The sequence below is a fragment of the Cupressus sempervirens genome, chromosome 3 (genome assembly GCF_028749045.1).
Source record: "Cupressus sempervirens isolate cs-2001-9-10 chromosome 3, ASM2874904v1, whole genome shotgun sequence".
Lineage (NCBI taxonomy): Eukaryota > Viridiplantae > Streptophyta > Pinopsida > Cupressales > Cupressaceae > Cupressus > Cupressus sempervirens.
This window is the reverse complement of record NC_143120.1, coordinates 637575712-637597714: the sequence shown is the minus strand read 5'-3', so window position 1 is coordinate 637597714 and position 22003 is coordinate 637575712. Positions and strand designations below refer to the sequence as shown.

General features: G+C 34.2%; 1 protein-coding gene across 4 annotated transcripts; it reads right to left on the bottom strand.

The window, feature by feature from the left end:
- Positions 1-14796: 14796 nt before the first annotated feature.
- Positions 14797-17799, bottom strand: LOC149568291 (uncharacterized). 4 transcript variants are annotated; one of them, XM_089821274.1, is made up of 6 exons: positions 17480-17799; positions 17322-17392; positions 17096-17135; positions 16890-17005; positions 16641-16804; positions 14797-15697 (listed from the first exon to the last, which is right to left on the bottom strand). In XM_089821274.1, exons 4-6 carry the CDS (start codon positions 16993-16995, stop codon positions 15203-15205), a joined length of 765 nt encoding a protein of 254 aa, XP_089677400.1. In that variant the 5' UTR covers positions 16996-17005; positions 17096-17135; positions 17322-17392; positions 17480-17799; the 3' UTR covers positions 14797-15202. The 4 variants fall into 4 exon arrangements, with proteins under 4 accessions (XP_089677400.1, XP_089677401.1, XP_089677398.1 ...); XM_089821275.1 differs by having other exon boundaries at positions 17322-17384; XM_089821272.1 differs by having other exon boundaries at positions 14968-15697; positions 17096-17194.
- Between the last annotated feature and the right edge of the window lie 4204 nt (positions 17800-22003).

The following is a 22003-nucleotide window of genomic DNA, read 5'->3' as shown; positions in this document are numbered from 1 at the left end:
TTCTACTTGCTCCACTTTTTGGTCTTAAGGCTTCTTTCCAATTGCAATCCATTTGGATATCTTGGAAGCATGTATCTCACCTTTTAAATTGGAGAAAGGATTCATTGCATAATGGTTTCAACTTTACCCATTCTTCCATCTAGTGGAACATACTTATTCTTTATCATAGAAAACCTCTTGGTGTCTCCTTTCCCAAACAAACTCAATATCTTTTTAAGAAAGGGATAAGTTTTGATGCTATGTTTGGGTAGTTGTATGGCTGGTTGTAAGTCTTGATTGTAGTTTTCTTTTTCCTTCTCTCTCTGTGCAATCCTTTATTTGAATTGCTATTCTTTTATTATAACTTTCAAGATCTGTTCAATTAAAAAAGAAATTACATAAACAATTACGTAACAAAAGGCTATGCACATCCATCTTATGGAGACATCTCATCATCTAGACAGATTTTATCTTTGCTAGGTATAAATTTCTATCTTATCCATTTATAACCACTATTGATAAATTTTAAGTAAATATATATCGAATCGACGTGAATACCAAATAGCATTTGCATTTTATAAAGATTTAAAATTTGCGTAAATAATAACATAACAAATTGCTATGCACATCCATCTCATCGCCTAGACATCATTTATCTTTGTTTGGTATAAATTTCCATCTTATCCATTCACAACTATAATTGATATTTGACAAATATTTAAAAAAACAAAACTTTTATCTTCACCAATAACAAACCAATTAAACAAAATCTTAAAAAAATATAACAAACAAGTTAAATATTTATATTAACGATCTAATATGAAACCATCTTAGCATACAAGATATTCAAGCTTGAGTTGTACAATATATACACTTCCACCAACCGAGCCTATATAACAAAAAATAATAATAATAATAATGATGTACAACTCACAATGAAGGTGAGTGACTTGTAGTTGAATTTTGTCCTCTAGTGTGGTGGTAAAAGCATGTGTTTCGGAAAAAGAAACAAAAAAGTGGACAAAGGGATTATTACCTAATTATTTTGATGTTTCTTCCACTAGTAAAAGGTGAATGAAGGGAATACCCTTCCACCGCTACACATGCGAACATGGCGGGGTATCATTTAATAAAGTTTGTTCTTGTTCTTTGTAAGTTGTTAATAATAAACTCCACTAACCCAAATCGATTAAGGGCTCTTTTTTCGGGTTGTGTGTTCAAGGAGATGTAAAAACCAAAATTTATTGATACAAAAAAGACAACATGCAATAACAATAATAATGACAGATTATATGGACATTGGAATGGTATAGGTATGTTTTATAGAGTAGATTGTAGTATTTAAGTTTGAAATTATTTTTATTATTTGTGAGTTAGATTATTATAGCTTTTCTTTATTGAAGACATTTTTAAAAGAGTGATTTTGTTTTGTTTATTATTTGCTGAAATATTAGAATAGCGAAGTTGTATCAATCGATCATATTTGTTAGTTATATTTTCTATTTTCACATTATAGTTATTTTTGTATATTAAATAGTATTCAATTGGTTAGACTATGATACAATGTTGATGCATTATAAGCTATTGCAACATGCTTGGAATTGTACAAAGTACTAAAAACTTCGAGCTATGTTCATTTCATTCTAATTTCATCTATTATAATGTCATTTGTGTTAGAAGTGAATGGTAAGGAGGAATGCATATGACTTGTAATCCCATTAACAACTCTTTTGGGTGCATGGCTTTTGAGATGTTAAATCTACAATGTTATGGACGTGACTCTCTCCTATTTGTTATGTGCCTTCTCCATTGTTGATCAAATGATATAAATGTGGGATCCTCATACTTATTAATACTAAAATAGAGGTTAATTTGTTCTCAATAACTAATATTTAGCTTAAAGGGTAAAACAAATTTGATTAAAAATGGTTTTGTCAATTTGAAATAAATGATATTGAATAAAGAAAAATAAAAACAATTTATTGCCCCCATTATTAAACAAGGTATTTACTAGGACATGTCATTAAAATGTTAATGATTTGAAAGGGAGAACAAATGTTTATTCCATGCAAATAGTTAAGATGGAAGGAAAGTTTTAGAAGGCTTTTGTTTTCAATAAAGATCAAGTATTTGTCTTTTTGTTTTCTAAGTGTTTGGAAAAGTGGTTAGAATCACAAAGCATTTAAATTTAACCCTTAGAATCATTCACAATAAATTCATTGAAAAATCTTTTATATTTTACTATTAATCTTATTACAAATATTTAAGTTTTAAATATACTAGCACATATGTTGTTAATCTTACATATTGGTTCAATAAAATTCACCAATGTATTTGGCTTAGCTGCCATACTGAACTAAAATGACAAATCCTCCAAGCTTAACAACAATAATAAAAGTAGAGAGAGAAGGGGAAAATACACAAATAGTGAAGTGACAAAGAAAGAGAGAAAAATAAAGTCTCTCTGTGTGTGTATATTTATATATTTGTAAATACAAGCATGTGTATATATATGTATGTATACATATTAAATCAATAATCTACTCATTGAAATAATAACACTTTCACATTCAATACTACAAACTTATCAAGATTAACGTGCATACAAATGAATCTATATTAATCTTCTTTGTGATGCACATTCTAATGCCAAATGGGAATATTTACCAATAAAGGGCTACTAACCAAAACTTGATTTGGATCTTCAAAATCTAAAAGACAATGCCTTGAGACACCTTTAGAATGAAAAGTGTGAAATGAAAAGACCGTACATGGTCACCAAGAAGACAAAAATGTTGGAAACTTACAATTGGAACAATTGTTGTTTTGTCATTAATGTCAAATCTATTGATAAGACATATTGCTACCTAATCTAAGTGTCATATCTACTTGATTGATGAAGATGATTTGAGGAATTTCTCATAACAATAGCACCTAGAAGAAATGTTGAGTTATGAAAAGGAAGCTACAATGGATATTTTATCAGATAGACTTTGATGAGACAAAGTGATTGTTTATATCAAGAAAGTTAAGCTAAGCCGAGCAATAGAGTAAAAAGGTTAAGGAATGTCGAATGATGCTAGTGTCAATCTAGCCACAGTAAGTGCCAAGTGAATCTAGTGTTGATCGAGCATCAGTATTGCCCAAGCAAGATAGTTAATGTCGAGCGAGAATTTTTACAATGAACGAGTACTTAAGCGATGACCGAGTGTTAGAACTTAGTGATTGTTGTATAACACTGTTGAGAATGAGTTTGAGGAAATCATGATTCCCAACCAACTCAGTTGATTTCTTGGGAGATGTAAACCATGTTGAAGATAAGATTGATGAGTTGGATCATTAAATTCAAGGCAAGGATTAGGTAAAGACCTAATAGATGGATTCCAAAGAAGTTTCTAGAGAAATATCAAGAAGATGGACAGATACAATGAATCGTATTGAACTTGATCATAAACCCTGAGATCTATGGTAATCATGGAAAATAACAAAGCAATAATTACCTATTTAAGGAGGTATAGAGCTAAAAAAATCCATGCGTTTGTGAGTGTATGTGAGAGGCACATACAGAAGAAGGTTGATCAAAGACACACAAGTGTGTAAGAGTGAATGTGAAGCTAAAGGAGATTGCTTACGAAAATGCTACTGATATTAATAAGTAAAATCTTAGAAGATGGCTTAAGTTATGTTGAAAGAAGAGGTTTGATTGCTTGAAGGGTTGCCAAGCGAATCAAGAACAAAGACAATAATGGAAAGCTTATCAATGAATCAACACATGAACTGAAAAATGATCTGAACTTGTAAAGTAAGTTGTAATCATACAAATCAAAACCCTATTGTCTTCTTTCTAATCATTATAAATAGTTTGTATTGAAATCCTTTTAACAGAGATTGACCTAACAATCATTTGAAGGACATAATAGTCTATGTAAATCCTTTAACAAGGTGACATTCTAAATGGAATGATCAAAGTCAAGGGTGATTAAATCCTCTAACCAAATCACATTTAACAATGTGTATTGTAAACCTTTAATAGGGTTGGCTTCTAACAGAGCTCACTTTGAAAGAGTGAAAAAGTGGTGACATTTTGTTGGTGGTTTTTCCCAAATTGGGTTTCTACGTAAAATCCTAGTGTCAAATCTTTGTTGAATGATTTATATGTTTTACATTTTATATTCAGCAAAGTATGTCATATTTGGGACAATAATTTTGGTTTATCAATACAGTAAAGACCAAGCAAGAATTGGATAAGCAGAACAGTAAGAGTTTTATGTTTAATTGTTCAAATGGTATTTATGGACCTTGAGTAATTGATTCACCCCACCCTCTCTCAGTTATTCTAAAAATTTCTAACAAAAAAATCATATAACATACTTCTACCACCTTCCTGTAGCAATAATGACATGAACTCACCTATACATGATAATTTTTAGAAATCAATTTATTTGACCACTCAAATCATAAGATGATTTTTTTACAAAAGGAAGGATCATTGTTCACAACATGATAATCTACCCACACAACAAGTTTTAGGTCCTTAGTCAACCATACATAGGTGTACCTAGACATTCTCCAAATTGTAGATTAAGTAAACCATATTCTGTGAAGGCTATTCTTACAAAAATGGGCATAACTTACTCTTTTTTCAATAGAAATCAATAAAAAATCAAGAAAAATAAAGTAGACTTGATATTATTTCCATCCATGTGATATTTTCACCATAATTATTTCGTACAAAAGAGCAAAAAATGCTACAATACATAGGAATCAAATTTCTACCAATATGGGAACTTCTTTCACGAAAATAGCCACAACTTCCACAAATCTTAATGAAAATTGATGAAACAAAAAGAAAAATGAATTAGAATCAGCTATATTTCATTTTAAATTGACCTCATTTTCATATGTACTTTAATTTTATTTACAAAAGATAATCAAACTATAATAGAATAAAAATTAGAAAATGCAACAATAGAAACTATCAAAATAATGGAGTTTTTCTTATTCAGTAACTTTTCAACCTTCTCTAACCATAGATTTGTGTTTAAAATATATTCTTACACTTTTCCAAGCATTTATCTACTATAATTTCTACTTCCTACTAGTTTTTAACTTCCAACCTCTCAACTTTCCATATGACTCTTCATATTCCATATTTTAGCAACTTTTTTATAGTAACCCAAATAGGTATCTAATTATCATTGTAGACCCTATTACATGTAAAATCATTTAATAGACCTTATTCAACCTTACAAATAATTAAATGGCCTTATTATAATGATTTGACCAAAATAGTTGTGGTGACCTCAAAGGACCATTCATTCTTCTACACCATACACCCTCCAGCTACCCAAAAAAAAGAAGAAAAACTCTTTTCATAAGAGAAGGTATTGAATATATTTCTTTATTTCCTTCCACATATCCTTCTTGATGGTCTTCTATTACTCCAACCATTCCGTCGAATCTTGAAGATGCTATCAACAACTTGGTTCTTGAAGTTTCCTTGCTCCTACATGGTGCATTTTCTTGCTAGTTTCCCTTTGCCATTCTTGGTCCTCATCTTTGTCTTCAAACTTGCATTTTCATATTTTCTTTGAGGTCTTATGGTTTTCCTCCTCCAACCTATTGGTTGCTAGCGTATATTCATCTTCCTATTGGAAACCACAATTGAGACAATTGTTATGTTGTCATTGATGTCAAGTCTACTAATGAGACATGTTGCAATCTGATCTAAATGTCATATCTATTTGATTGATGAAGAGGATTTGAGAAATTTCTCATTAAAAAAGCACCTATAGGAAAGGTTAAGTTATGAAAAAGAAGCTACAATGGACATTTCATTAGTTAGACTTTGACAAAATAATTTGATTATTTGCATTATGACGACATGAGAAAATATTGCATAAGCTTGACTGAGAAATAAAAAAGAAGATTAAGGAACTTGAAATTCATGCCAAGTGATTCTAATGTCAACTGAGCCATAGTAAGTGTCGAGCAAATTTCGTGTTGACTGAGCATCAATATCGACTGAGTAAATCAATGATAACCAAGTGTCAGAACCCAGTGATGATAGAGTGATAATATTTTGAATGCGTATGAGAAATCATGATTTCTAGCCGACTCAGTTGATTTCTTGGGATATGGAAAGCATGTTAAAGATAAGGATTAATGTGTTGGATCATTTAATTCAAGGAGAGGATTAGGTAAGATACCTAATGAAAAAATTCCATGAGAAGTTTCTAGAAAAGAAGTAGATGAAAAAAATGGTGATTAGATACAATGAATTTGTTGGATAAGATCGCAAACCCTAAGATCTATGGTGATTATGAAAAATGGAAAAGGAATAGAATCACCTATTTAAGGAGGCACAAAGATTAACTTTAAAGAGAGGAGAAAGAAAGTGTGAATGATATATGCAAAGAAGAGAACACAGAAAAGAAGTTGTGTGTATTTTTAGTAAGATACAACAAAGCTTATGAGATTGATAAGAAAATCTAGGCAGAAGGCTTATGTTTGTTGTGAAGAGAAGGTTGAATGCTTGAAGGACTTCCAAAAAAGTCAAGAATAAAGGTTACAAGGCTTATCAAGGAATCAACACATGAACTCAACAGTGAGTTGTAATCATATAGATCGAACCCTACTCTTTTCTTTCTAATCATTGTAAGTAGTTTGTATTGAAATCCTTTCAATCAAAGGTTGACCTAATAGTCATTAAGGACTTAACCGTCTGTGTAAATCTTTTAATTGGGTGACATTCTAATGGAATGTTCTAAAGTCCGCTAACAATGCCACTTCTAACAAGGTCATGTTTAGCAATGTGTATTGTAACCTTTAATACAGTTGGCTCCGAACAAGGCTCACTTCAGAAGAGTGAAAAGTGGTGACATGTTGCTGGTGGTTTTTCCCAAATTAGGTTTCCACGTTGAATCCTACTGTCAAGCTTGTGTTGAATGTTTTATGGTGTTTTACATTTCAAATGTTTACATTCAACAAGTTTTCTATATTAGGACAGTGAACTGCTATTTAGTATTATTATTCATATTATAGTAGAGACCAAGTTACAACAAGATATGCAAGACAAAAAAGTTTTTAATTATTGGATTGTTTAATTGGTACTAATGAACCTTGAGTAACAGATTCACCCCTCGCCCCTCTCAGTTATTTTAAGCATTCTAACAATTGGTATCAAAGCGCTAATGCTTATAAAGAGAAGTTGGAAAGTACTTAAAGCTAAAAATTATGACTCACAAAAGGGAGGTACCAAAGTTGAAGAAGGAGAACTTTCTACATGGAAAATGCTAATGAGGCTATATATATCTAGTATTGGTGATGTTGCAATAAAATTTGTGGACAATGAATATGTGAAGATAACGGTTGTTCCTCTAACTGCTCAACAACTAAAACAAAAGCAAGAACACAATTAGACAATGTTGGAGATTGCTTCATCCCTAAGCTATGTTGAATTCAATGACATAAAAGGTCATGACAGTGCAAAACAGATGTGGGATAAAATGAAGACTATATATGGAGGAGATGAAAATATCTTAAGAGCCAAATCAGAGAGCCTGAGAGGAAAATTTGATGAAATGGGAATGGTAGAAGGTGAGAGCATAGTGCATTATTGCACAAGAATCAAGGAAGATGTTAATTTTATTCAAGGTGCAAGAGGAACGATTGAAGATAAAACAGTGATAAGCAAGGTATTGAGAACTCTACTTCCTATATATGCCATTAGGGTTTCTGCAATACAAGAGTTGAGATGCACTCCAAGCAACAACTTGAATTTGGAAGGTGTAATTGGTAGACTTATTGCTTTTGAGATGTCTAATTTTGATAACTACACAACTGATACCATTTAATCTTCTTTTAAGTCACAATTGGTTCTAAGCAAAAGAAAAGACAAACATGTGAAGAGTGGCAATGACACTTCTTATTATGAGCTTGATGACCTTGAAGCACTTATTGCAAAAAGATTTGGAAGAGGTAGAGGTAAATATAAAAAAGGTAAATCACCTATAATTTATTTTTCATGCAACAAGTTTGGGCATATTATAGCAAGGTGTCTTGACAGGGAAGATAAGGATGAGAGAAAGGAAATCAAGTACAAAGGAAGGAGAGATGACCAAGACTACAAGAAGAATAAGGATGAAAAAGGTAAGAAATCTTGTTATATTGCTGAAGAAGGAAGTGACACTAAATTTGAAAGTAATAATGATGTTTCTATGTTGCTATGAAAGAAGATTCCGATGAAGATGAGAAAACTACTTTAGTTTCATATGTAAACAAAAGTGATAAATGGATAATTGATATTGGTTGCTCTAATCATATGACTAGTATTAGAAATAAATTTAAGGATATTGGACCATACAAGGGTGGTTGTGTTCAATTTGGTAATGATATTCCATGTATTTCAAAAGGTAAAGGGACTATTCAATTAACTAACAAAATCAAGTGTGACAATGTTTACTAGGTGGAAGGACTTAAATATAATCTGTTGAATGTTTCATAATTTAAAAAAATTAGGGTATAGAGTTGAATTTCATCTTAGAAAGGCCAAGTTATATGATGTTGATGGAAAGCTGATTGGAATTGGTGATCAAACAAGATATAACTTGTTCTATCTAGATTTATCTAATGAGACATGTTTGTTTGCACAACAAGAAGATGTTTGGTTATGACACAAAAGGTTATGTCATGTAAAACTTGACAATTTGGTGAACATTAGTAAGATGAAGAAAGTAAGAGGGGTGCCAAAAGTAAAGAAGCCTAACAATGCTATGTGTAAATAGTGTCAATTGGGGAAAATGAGAAAGTCTAGTTTCAAAAGAAAAACATACACATCGAGTGATATTTTGGAATTGGTTCATATTGACCTATGTGGACCTATTGATGTTCAAAGATATTGTGGGGATAAGTATTTCATTTTTTTTGTTGATGATTACTCTAGGATAATGATTGTGATATTTCTCAAAGCTAAACCTAATGCTTTTCAGTTATTTAAGTGGTATTTGTCTAGAGTTGAAAAAGAAACAGGGAAGAGTCTAAAGTGTCTGAGATCTAATAGAGGTGGTGAATTCATTTCCAATGAGTTCAAAATATTCTACAAAGATAGAGGAATTAAAAGACAGATATTTGCACAAAGGACCCCTCCTCAAAATGTATAGCTGGAAGGAGAAACAAATCAATAATGGATTGTTCAAGAACACTGATGATGGAGAATAATGTATCACATAAATATTGGAGAGAGGTTGTCAATACTACTATCTATACCTTAAATAAAGTACAAGTTGAGAAAGGTACAAATGGTACACCTTTTGAACTATGTTATGGTTATGCTCATAATGTGAAATATTTCAAAATCTTTGGAAGAAAATGATACATACTTAAAGATAATAGGAATGGAAAACTTGATGCTAAGAGTGATGAAGGTATATTCCTAGGATATTCCACCAAGAGTAAATCTTGCAAGTATTCAAACTCTAACACTAACAAAGTTGTGGAAAGTGCAAATGTTAAACTTGATGAATTTGCAGAAAGAAGTGATGTTGAATGTAAGAAAGAACCTCAATGTTTCAGTACATTCATATATGTGGATGATGGTGCTCCTAGCACTCCTATTAAGCAAGAAAATAAAGTTGTAGTTTTCCAACAGAAAAGGAATGTCGAGGTGCAACAAGTTGCCAAGCAACACACAATGGGTGTCGAGCAACAGGAAGAAGATGTTGATTCACAGATAGATAATGTCAAGCGTATAGAATGAGAACAAGAGATAATGAGCCCAAGATTATTTTTCAAGGTGAACCTATTGAAAAATAGAGAAGGAGACCATCTACGCTAGCTAAGTATGTAAGAAAACATCATAAACCTAAACAAATGATTGGAGATGCAAAATCTAGTGTTATGATAAGAAAGAGACATAGAAATGATACATGCTTACTTTGTGAATTTGAGCCCAAATCAGTGAATGAAGCTCTAGACAATGAATATTGGATCCAAGCAATGAATGAAGAAATTAAATAAATTGAGAAGACCAAAGGACAAAAATGTTATTGGAACAAAATGGGTTTTCAAGAATAAGCTAAATGAAAAAGGTGAAGTTACAAGAAATAAAGCTAGATTGGTATGCAAAGGATATGCTCAAGAAGAGGGAGTTGACTATAGAGAAACTTTCATTCCTATAGCAAGATTGGAAGGATTTAGAACTCCACTTGCATATTTAGCCTACAAAAACTTTAAGGTATATCAGATGGATGTCAAATCTGCATTTTTAAATGGTATGCTTGAGGAAGAAGTGTATATAAAACAACCTAAAGGATTTGTGGACCCAGACAAGAAGAAATGTTACGTAAAATAAACAAAGCTCTACATGGATTTAAACAAGATCCAAAAGAATGGTATGAAAGATTACACAATTACTTGGTGAAGATTGGTTTCAAAGAACAAATGATAACAATAATCTATACTTGAAGACTGGTAAGAACAATGAGGTACTATTATTTGAAAAAAAAATTGATGACATTATATTTGGAGGAAAATAAGCATTATGCAAATCATTTACTGATGAAATGAAGGAGGAGTTTGAAATGTCAATGTTTGGAGAAATCAAATTCTTTGTTGGTTTGCAAGTATGTTAAATGAAATCTGGTATTCTCATTACTCAATCGAAGTATATCTAGGAGATACTAAAAACATTTGGAATGGGAGAATCATGACCAATGAGCATGTAACACCCTGCCAGGGAACCCAAAAGAAATTAACTTAAAGTTTCACTAAGTTTTACAAACATTTTTTTTCAAAGATTAAAACAACAAGAGATAATATAGCGAAAGAAATAATTCGCATACATACAAACAATTCATAAATAAATTACATCTCTTAAGGATTCCATGAAGCTAGATCACATATATATGCTTTATTATAACAAACTCGCATTATAGAACAATCACAAGTACGAATCCAAATAAATAATATACAGTTAGATTAAGATGCCACATGGCATAACTAGAATTCATGATCATCTATTGAACAAGTCATAGGGTATTTTCATTTGGGTTGATTTGGGGTTTAACTAGGTTACTTGGTTATTTACCCTAATTGATTATTCACTCAAAAGTGAATAAGTATCCAAAGAGCAAATCAATTCCTCACTTGTCACCTTTGGAAATTAGAAATTTGAGAGCTTTTTCCAAAATCCTCTTCTGGAGGATTGTGTCTGTGTTCATTGTGAGAGCTACGAGCGTGGGATCTTCACGAGATTGGTCTCATTAGATCCAACTCAGGGAGACCTTGGTTTGCCACAACCTTCAACAGCTTCCACGAGATATTTATTTTATTTGGCTAATTCCCATTTTAGCCCTTTTGGTTGTCAAGTAGGGCTCTCCCATTTTTATGTTTCAGCTCCATTTCTACTTTCATTTCTAGTAGTTGTTTGTTAGGAGGCTGAGAACTAGTGTTCCCTTCTATTTTTTGATTGTTAGTTCTACTCGGTTGGATGAGTATGAATTTTTTCCTAATTTTCAAGATGAAGGTTTGGGGTTTCACATTGTTATGCTAGTCATTTTTGCATATGGTGTCCAAATCTGAATTTTATTGGACTTTCATGGCTTTTGTCCCCTAAGACCAATTGGGTTTTAATTTCAAAGTTTTTGAGTTTTCAGGTTTTTACCTTGATGTGTGTGCCACCCAATTTTTTTAGGTTTTCTTGTCATAATATTGGTTGTGGACTTGGATTATATGTAGGATATCAGTCAGGCCATTGTTGCACTTTTATGTTGCATTGGAATGTGTGCCACATTCATAGTCCTAAGCTTGTATTCAGTTGAGTGTTATTTTGCTTGTGTTCTCATCTAGCCCTTGTGTTATGATTTCTGTGATGGTGGTGTGCCACACACAAGTACATGCGTTTGCATTTATCAGGTGACTTGTGAGGCCCGATCTCCTATTTGTATTTCGGTTGAGTTATGTTCATTGGGGTTGGGTTGAGAATATGCATGCCTACGGGCGCTCATCATTGGATGAGTATGGGTAGGGTAGGGTAGCACCATGGAGGGGCTTCTACCACAACCTTGGTGACTATTTCCCAAGTTGGCATGAAGAAGGCTTAATTAAGTGATAACTAAATAAAATATTGGGTAATAAATTTAAGATAATAAAATTATATGTGAGCACCCAATGTTAGTCCGAGGACACAATGTGTGCACCTTCCATTGGGGAGTTGATGCCACATGACACTAGCTTGGGCTACACGATGCCAAGTGATTTACCCTCTAGTGAGTCCCTACATAGTTGACCCATTGAGTGTCTGACCAAGATCTGTTGTATTTGCATTGTCTCATGATCTTAGTTGCAGTTCTCTTTACTGTTTGGTGTGTGTGTTAGCCATGGACATTTTCTTTATGTGTGTTTGTGGTTGGATCATTATCTCCATCAACATGACAAGAGTGAACCTATGGGTTTCACATGGTTGGGAGGCGTAGCTACCTATACCACTACTGGTGAGTGGTGTACATAGACAATATGTTTCCAGTACAATTAGTGCTTGTTATTTCACTAGTACTTCAGGTTCTAGAGTATGTTATCTTCTGATTTATGTTTTTATTGGGATGCTTGGATATCATGTTTAGATGATGTTACTTTAATTGACACATTCCTTTGTTATGATGTTAGCCTATGGTTAGATGATGAGATTTTACTTAGTTGGAATATCTACTACTTTATTGTTGTAGCATGATTAGATGTGTTTGTTCTTATGATATTATTACATTTTAGTAGTGATGACCTCATAAGACAGCTCTAACTATCCAGTCGGCAATTTGGGATGTTACAAACGGGGATGGCTAGGGCCTTTGAGGTCTCATGATGTTATTACAATTAGGAGGAACCGTGCAAGAGTTTAGTTGTTTTTGTACATTGCAATGTTGCTTTCTATATATCTTCGTATACTGATATGGTTTAGATGGTTAGTTATTTTTCCTTCTTATTATTCTTGTGTTCAAGTGTTCAAGCCTCAACTTGTGGATTCGATACTCCCCAGTGTGGAGGTTCTAACTCTATGTTTTATCCCTTTATTTTTTCGTTGGACATTTCTTGCATTTCTTGGGCAATAGTGTTCTAGCACTGGGTGATACTTATAAAGTATCGTGCACCCAAAGTAGAAGTAGAAATAGGATACTTTCCAATATCGTACACCTTAAGGGAAAATGTCATGTGATACTAGAAAGTATCACACATCCAGTATCACACGTCCAATATCACACACTCATTGGTGAAATGTCATATGACATTGAAAGAGTGTTGCACGACCTTAGAAATAGTATCACTCAATCCCTGAAAGTATCGCATGACCTTTTGAGAAATGTCATACGATACCGATAAAGTGTCGCATGTCTGTTTGGAGATGTCGCATGGCCTTGTGAGAAATCCTGCTCAAGTGACCAACAAGCACTTTTTGACTTGACCGAAAGTTTTTGAGAGGTGTTTGGAATACCCTTTACGGAGTTCTCAAATGCTAGTGTTTGACCTTTCAAATTCGGGATGTTTTAGGTTCAAATGTGAATTGTGACTTTCGTAGTTTGTTAAGAGCCAACCCTATTAGAAGTGGCCTTGTCAGAGGACTTTAAGAGCCAACCTCAGTCAAGTTCCTACTTTTTGTATTTTCCTTGCATAAACTAGCTAGACAAATAAATACAAGATTTTTTTAAAATTGATAACAAGACTAACAATTTGTGAGAAAAAAGATGGGATAAGTCCTTAGATGGTCAAAGAACAACATAAAAGTAAATATATTACTAGATTGGCTTGAGAAAGCCAAGAGAACAAAAGAGCTTGGAAAGATTATTGTGAGAGTATTATACCAAATTATCAAGAGTTGTGTATAAGATAGTGTAAGATAATCAAAATGATTTTTATAGTATCAAAGAGTGACCATAAATAGAAGATTGATTTTAAAATGAGGAGAGAAAGAAAGAGGTAGACATGTCATTTCAAATCATTCCAAGTCATTTTCACCAACTTGACAAAGCGATAAGTAGAAAATGTGCAAAAGCATCTTTTGATCGACAAAAACATCATGAGATGCTAACATTGTACATGAACATTTGTACTATGAATTAGTGTCCGAACAAATCATGCTTTAAAAATGTTTAGAGATTATCAAATCATAAAGCTATGTTCACAAAAGTGATACAAAAAGATAAAGGAGGAAAAAGACTTAATACAAGAGTTGAAGTGAGCTTATACAAATCAAGAAGAAATGCACATTAAAATGAATACAAAAATAGAAATGAAAAATTTATATATACAAATTTTCAACATTACAAAAATAGAATCAATTTTATTCCTTCCAAATTTAAAATAATATATAATTACAAAATTATTGAAACAAAAAAATTCAACTATTTAATTTATAAAAATCATTAAAACATTAACATTTTTTTTCTACCAAGTACTTAAATAATGAGTATTGATATTGAAAAATTATAAGAAATAAAAGTGTTACTTCGATAAAAAAAAGTTTAATAGAGGTGATTTAAAGTTAAGAAAGACCACCTTTCTTCAGTTTCTTAAGTCCTGTCCTTATTTATTTATCTAATAAAAACATTCAAATATTTATTAATTAATTACTTAATAATGAGCGATGATATTAAAAAATAATAATAAGAAATAATGCTAAAACCGCTTTAATTAAAAAAATGCTGACCTACTTATTTCCCAAAAAGTCAAAGCTAAGCCGAGCAAAACAGAGCTCTTTAAATTCGATCAATAGCGCAATAAATTTCCAACGTTTTAATAGAGGCGATTTAATTTCCATGAAGGCCAAACTTTTGCATCTTCCTTAAACTTTATGGCCTAGCGCCTTAATTTTCTTGCGAATCAATGAAATGTTTCTTTCACGTACGGTCAACGGAAAGAGTTGAAAGAAGTTTACAATAATGATAAGCAATTTGCGACACTTTAAGTTGTGCAAAACACGTCAAGGCGCACAACTGTAGATGAATAAAATTCCACTTAAATAGCAAAATGTCATCATCGTGGACACTTCGATTTACGCAAGGCTGTATTATAAAAACCTTCCAGAAGAAAGTTGACTTAATCGACGCGGTCGGTCGATCTGGTGGAAGAGAAAAAAAACTAAACAAAAATAAATCTAAAGATCTGTTCTTCGTAATTATCCTCGACTCGTGTGTTTGTTTTACTGTAATGAATAAATGAGAGAAAGATACGGCTGTCACACGGTGTATAAAACTTCAGGATCGTATGATGAACGGCGCGCAGAGGATTTGAGCAATACATACGGCGATTCATTTTGTTCCCCGCGAACAGGCGTGGTTGAGCCACTCCGCGTACCAGACCGGCTAAACCTGTTAGCCGGTTCCACAGGCATTCCCACGCTGTAAAGAGGCCCGGAAGAATAACCTTGACCTTTTCTGCCGGTTGTACTGGAATGTGGCTGTGAATGCGCATGTGAAATCACAGGCCCTGACGCCGATCTCTTCAGAGGCCGTGCCTGCAGCGGAGGCGGAGAAAGATTGTACTGTCCATCATTTGTTTTCTTTGCCCGCTGCCAAAACTTCCACGAGGATTTTGATCTTCCATTGATGTGATCTGACGGCCTCGTCATTTGCTGCTCATGAGGCTTGAATGATAGCGTTCGTGACATCCGCGGATTCGTCTGCGTTTCCGCTTGTTGCAGTGCCATGAATTTGTGCGCTTCATATAGGACCTACAGTTTGATTGCAAAGATTAACTGCTTTGTTAGGATAGTTGAATGATTTGAACAAAAATTACAATTTATTGCAAAGATTAACTGGTTTATTAGTGTAAGTGAAAGATTTAAGCAAAAATTGGAAATTAAATTTTGTTGTGCGTAAAGATTGAACATTTAGTAAACATGATGCTAAGATCTTAATGGAGTGAAGGTCCTTAGATCTGGCCATTTTAAGCTAAGGACGCATTATTGCAAAGATTGAGCAGTTTGTTTGGATAATTGAATGTTTTGAACAAAAAATTGAAAATTAGATTTTGTCGAGTGTAAATAAAGATGATGCTAAGATCCTGATGAACTTGAATGATTTAAACAAAATTTAGAAAATAAATTTCGTTGTATAAACATTGCACATTAAATAAAGATGGGATGATGCTAAGATTCTCGTGATCTGGTGTGAAGGTCCCTCAGACCTGGCTTTGCGCTAAGGACGCATTATTTGTTCGCCAGATGTTACGCTCTAAACATGATACCAGATAATGTCGGATGAGGAATGAGACGGCCGGAGCTACGGCAGTATGAAGGCGCTTCAGACTTCTAAGTCAAAGAAAAATGATTATTCGTGCACCAGATGTTACAAAAATAACGTAGAAACCCCCTCAAATCTAGGTCTGAACTAAATGGAGCGATTCTTTATGCACCGCATGTGCCTTTACGAAAATAGCAATCCGAAATAAAAGTTGCATAATATTACTAAATGAAAGATAAGGGCAAAACTGCGGCTGAATGGAAGCTCCCCAGTCGTTCCGACTCTAAACTAAAAGAAGCAATTATTCATAGTCACAGACATCTTTACCAAAGTGACATTCTTTAAAAATGCAGGATAAGCTGTATTTTCTATGCTTTTAGAAACCGTAATAGGAAATCAAAAATGAAAATTCCGGGGTTCATATTTGCTTGCCTCGGCGTAATCTGTTTGTGGATCGAAGGCTGAATCGCTGACGTGAACATTCCATGAATCTGGCGGAAAGAATGTGTTGTCTTGTGTCGGTGAAGGAAAAACGGAAGCTTTCTCAACTTTACTGCTGCTCGAGGGTTTTTCTTTCGATTTTTTGTGCCTTTTCACTGCACAAAGTTACTTTATCAGTTGCGATCCTCAAGCAATCTTTTCAGAAAAGATGGAAAGGCGCTGAAAATAATTTTGCATTACCAAGACCCCATAGAAATAATCCGGAAAGAAGAGTAGACATGGCGAGAAGCCCCGGCAAAACGATGTATAAGCAGCCCTCGCAGCGGTGGAACTGCTTGAGCTCCATTTTTGCCGGTCTGCTTGATAACAATTCACATTTGTCAAAATGTCTCGATTTACAAAAAGCACAAAGCTGAACTTTCTGAAGCCTTGTGAAAATGTATTACCTCAACCACAGAAACAGAAGATTTGACGATCAGACCATGCCTGATCACATAAAATAGCCCAGCTTACTAGGATTGACGAAGAATCGGCGTACAACAACCCTATAGATACATAAATACTAGTATTCTCAAAGTTCGCCAAAGACTTGAGGTAATTTTGATAAATAGCTGTTTAGCCACAAGACATGAAGAGAAACGCAACAGGCAGGGAAAATGTACGATGACTCACCGTCCAAATCCGTCGAATTTTCGAGCAAAGTTTTTAGAGCGTGCCTTTGATCCAATACTTAACCTGCTCCACTGCCAAAAAGCGGATTCTTAGGGAAATTCGTTAAGATCCTACCATATTTCTACAAAAAACAAAAGCGCATGGAAAACAGCACTCACCTGCCAGGAAACTTTCCCGCCCTCTTCTCCAACTGTAAATCTTGCAACTTCAAGAGCACATAGATTGTTGAAACAGCCTGATCAAACAGCCTTCGCAAGCTATATCTATCTGTTCACAGAAAATAAGTAGTACCTTGCAAGTTTTTCAAAACTTCTCCTTTGGCTTTCCCTTCGCGTCCAACTCAATCAGAACAAAAACTGAAAAACGTAAGACGCACATTTTTGTCGCCTTCAAAAGTACAGCAAACCTCAACACGCCACCTGAAATGGTTGTCGCTAAGATGCTTTAAACAACAAACTTCCTTATTTTCCCTACTGATCTCGACCTTCTACCGAGGAAGGCTTTTAAATGTATTAAAAGCCTCGTTTACTTCCAAAGGGCTATAATTTCCTTTTGCAACAGGAAAACAAAACCTAACTTTCAAATCGCCGTTGGAAAACAGAAAACAGCAAGAAACAGAAAGGTTTAATTGCTTACAAATCAAGGAAGCAACCAATCTCATGTGACCGTGTCCGTCAAACTGGAAGGGGCCACGTCAGCGTATGTCTCACGTGTGAGCCAACAGAAACCGGTGTCCGTACATGCGACAGCCTGATTGAAGTTGTTTGCAAATGCAGAGGGTCCATTCGCATGATGGGCTATGAATGCATGTGACATTGCATTAATGCGCGGGAGCCCCTCATGTGAAGGGTTGTGGAACCCCATCTCATCACATTCTTGTGCAATCCCCACTCACTATTTATTTGATTCAGTAGGTCGGAGAAAATATGTGGCTTAATCAATACATGGGGATATATTTGTCCATTCCTTCCCCTCCATTTACTCTCCTATTATCAATCCAAAAATGGAAGGGTGTTTTGTGGACTATAAAGGCACTTTAGTGGAACTTCTCTAAATTGTCACCAAAATGGAAGGTTGTTTTGAGTTCATGAAGGTGTTTGAGTGGAATTCATAGTAACACAGGGACACATCTTTAGTATTTTTTCCTGTTGCACTTACGACAGGGTCGACATTCCCGTGTTTTCGGTAGTGCCACCAATTCACCATTGGCAGGGGTATGTCCACGAGTCCACGTTGGGAACTTGGGGACAAGGTCCCCCATTTTGGGACATTAAAAAGTGCAAAAAAATTAATTTAAAAAGGTTTTGTTATATTATTTTTTTATTGTTTCCTAACCCTCGGGTATGTAGGGCCCATTTAGATGTTGAAATCCCATTAAATCTCTATGTTTTCTCATTTATATTCATTTCATAGTTTTCTAATATTTGCAACAACATCAAGAACAGTGAAGAGCTCATAGAAGAGTGATTATTTGAGTGAAGAGAGTGTGTGGAAGGCAAAGAGTAAAAAGGAGAAAGAAGAAGAGAAGCAAGAGTTTTTGGCTTGTTCAAGAGATTTGTGAAGCAAAAGGTAAGTTTTTTCATAGTTTTAAATTTTATTTTCTGATTTTTCAAGTCAAGATCATTATTTTTTGTTTCTAGTTTATAGCTTCTAGTCCTTAGTTGAATTTCATTTCCAGATTTTAGTAGATGTTTCTTGTTTTATTTCCAAATTTTTGTTGCTTAAATTTTGCTTTAAAAAATGTGATTTTGAAGAAGGGCAAAGGCTAAAAGCATGTATTTATTTTTTTATTTTGTGAAATGTAGTGTGAAAATGAGCTCCCAAGGTCATGACTCAAGTGGGTCAAATCAAAGTGATGATGAGATGGATTTAGAAACCCATTCTCATAGCAGCCAAGAAAATTATAACTTTGAGGTTGAGCATGATGAAGAGAATGAAGAAACTGATTTGGATTCAATAGATGATTGGCCACCCGGTCCACCAGCTATAAATTGCCCCTCCACTCTTTTGGCAAAATGGGCTAGAGGTAATTACGACCATAAATATCCTTTTGCACGGTTTGAAACAAGGATAACTGCACGAACAACTACAAGTGATGGTACAAGGAAGTGGAAATGTAATATTTGTAAGACAGAAAGGTTTGGGAGCATCACTAGAGTGAATGTACACATTTCCTCTTTTGGACAAGAAAAGGTGTGGGTCCATGTAAGTTCTTGACGGAAACAAAAAATTTGCAATATAGAATTGAGTTTACCGAGCTTTGGGGTGTTTTAGATGACTTGGGAGCTGGGGTACCGAGCAACTTGATTGGTAGGCAACATGTTCAAAGTCTTCAGTGCGGCTATGAGCAAGGGCAACCACATTTTTCTACTCCTAGTCCTAGGGATAGACCATAACAGAGACCTACATCATTTGGAGGGGCAGCCTAGGGTCCTTCTTCATCTAGTGTTATGCTTGAAGCACAAACCAGCAAGGGGAAATAAATGTGTCATTTGAAAGTAACCCCATTTTTTATTTATTTAATGCTTGCCTAAGAGAGGAGATAGAAGAAGCATTGTTGGATTTCATTTTTCCAATGGCATACCTCTTCATGTGACACAATCTCCTTATTATAAGGAGATGATGTAGCTGGTGGCAAAGGGAGGGGGACCATCATTTGTGCCACTAGGTGAGCACAAATTACGGACTACAACCTTGGATATAAAGCATCCCAAGATTACTTTAGAGAGGGAGAAATTGAGGCTTGTTTGGGAGGATTATGGTTGAAACATCATCATGGATGGGTGGACAGACATTAGGAACCATCCACTAATCAATATCATCATTACAAGTACAAAGGGGTCATTTTTTCCCACGACTATTGATTGTTCAGGGCACAAAAGGATGTTGATTTTAAGTTTAATATACTTTGGAGTGTTGTTGAGGAGGCTGGGTCAAAATGTGATCCAAGTAGTCATAAATGCAACACTTATGTGTAGAGCTACAGGGAGACTTGTTGAGACAACTTACATACATATTTGGTGGACTCAATGTTTTGTGCATGTGAAGAATGCACTAAAGGACATTGGGAAGATTCCCTGGATTAAGGGCGTAGTGAACAATGCTAGAGATGTGTAGGCATTTATCTGCAATTACCACACATCACATGCTTTTTTTAGGAGTTTCACAAGGAAGGAGTTCTTGAAATCATTTGAGACCCAATATGTATCCTTCTTCATTATTTTGGAAAAAAAATATTGAGTGTAGAGTGTCATATCATTTGATTGATGAATAGAATTTGAAAGTAAGAGATTAAGAGATGACCTAGTGAAAGGTTGAGTGTTGAGATGTGTTAAATATCATAGAAATACAATGGGCACTTGATAAGTTAGCCTTTGATAAGATAATGTGTTGCTTAATCGATACTTGAAGTGAAGAAGACCATTAGAAAAAGAAAAGAATCAAAACAAGTCAAAAGGATAAGCTTGATCGAGTATCACTGCTGCATGGTTAATGAAGGAACTAAAGCATAAGATTAAGTAACTTAGTAGGAGCTAAGAGAAATAGTTCAAGCCGAGCATTTAGTTATTGTCAAGCAAATGCATGAAGAAGTGTGGTTGTGACAAAGCATAGTATTGGTTGAGCAAGCATGCTGGAGACGAGTGAGAAAGTATAGCGTGTGTCGAGCTACATAGTGATGACTAAGCTAAAGAACACAATGATTGTCGAGTGACAACAAAAGTTAGAGTTTGAGAAAGATTTGATTTTGAGGTCGACACAGTTGGAATTTTGAATTAGTCAAAGCACGTGGAAGATAAGGATTGTTGAGTTGTCATATTTAATGCATGAGGATATTTGTTATGCGATCAAAGGAAAGGATTTGATTAGAAGTTTCTAGAAGAATAAGGATAGCAAAAAGATGAAAGGAATTGATGAATCTGACCTAAACCTAAGATTGACAATGATGTTTAAGCGGGAAAATATCAAAATTACCTATTTATGGAGGCATAAGGAATGATTTGTAAGGTTGGTTCGTAGTTGATTGGTGATCTTAAGGAGAGGCCAGAGGAAGTGTGAAGAGTTTGTGAAGTGTGATTACTTGAGGAGGTTCCAAGCATATTAGAGATGGAGATGTGAATGAAGACCAATCAATGAACCAACAGATGAGTGAATGGAGATCTAAATTTATAAAGTGAGTTGTAATTTACAAATCAAACATATTGCTACATTCTAACCATTGTATCAATCCAAAATCCTTTAATCAAGGTTGGCCTAACAATCATTTGAAAAATCCTTTAATCAAGGTGACATTCTAATGGAATGTTCTAAAGTCCTCTAACAAGGTCACTCCTAATAAGGTGATTGAATCCTTTAATAGGGTCACATTAACAGTGTGTTGTATAACCTTTAACAGGGTTATCTCTTAGCCAAGCTCACTTCAAAAGAGTGTAAAATTGGTAGCATGTTTCTTGGAAGTTTTTCCCAAATTGGGTTTCCACATTAAATCTTGGTATCAAAGTGTTATTATCATGTGTGGATGTTTTTATTTTTTATGCTATATTTTACTGTATTTTATTTATTGGTAGTTGGCACTTATAGATATAGAGAGTTATGATATTGCATGAAATGTTAAATTATTGATAATGTTCTATAGAGACCGAGCAAGTATCTGAGTTTATTTAAGTTGCTTGAAGTGATTAAAA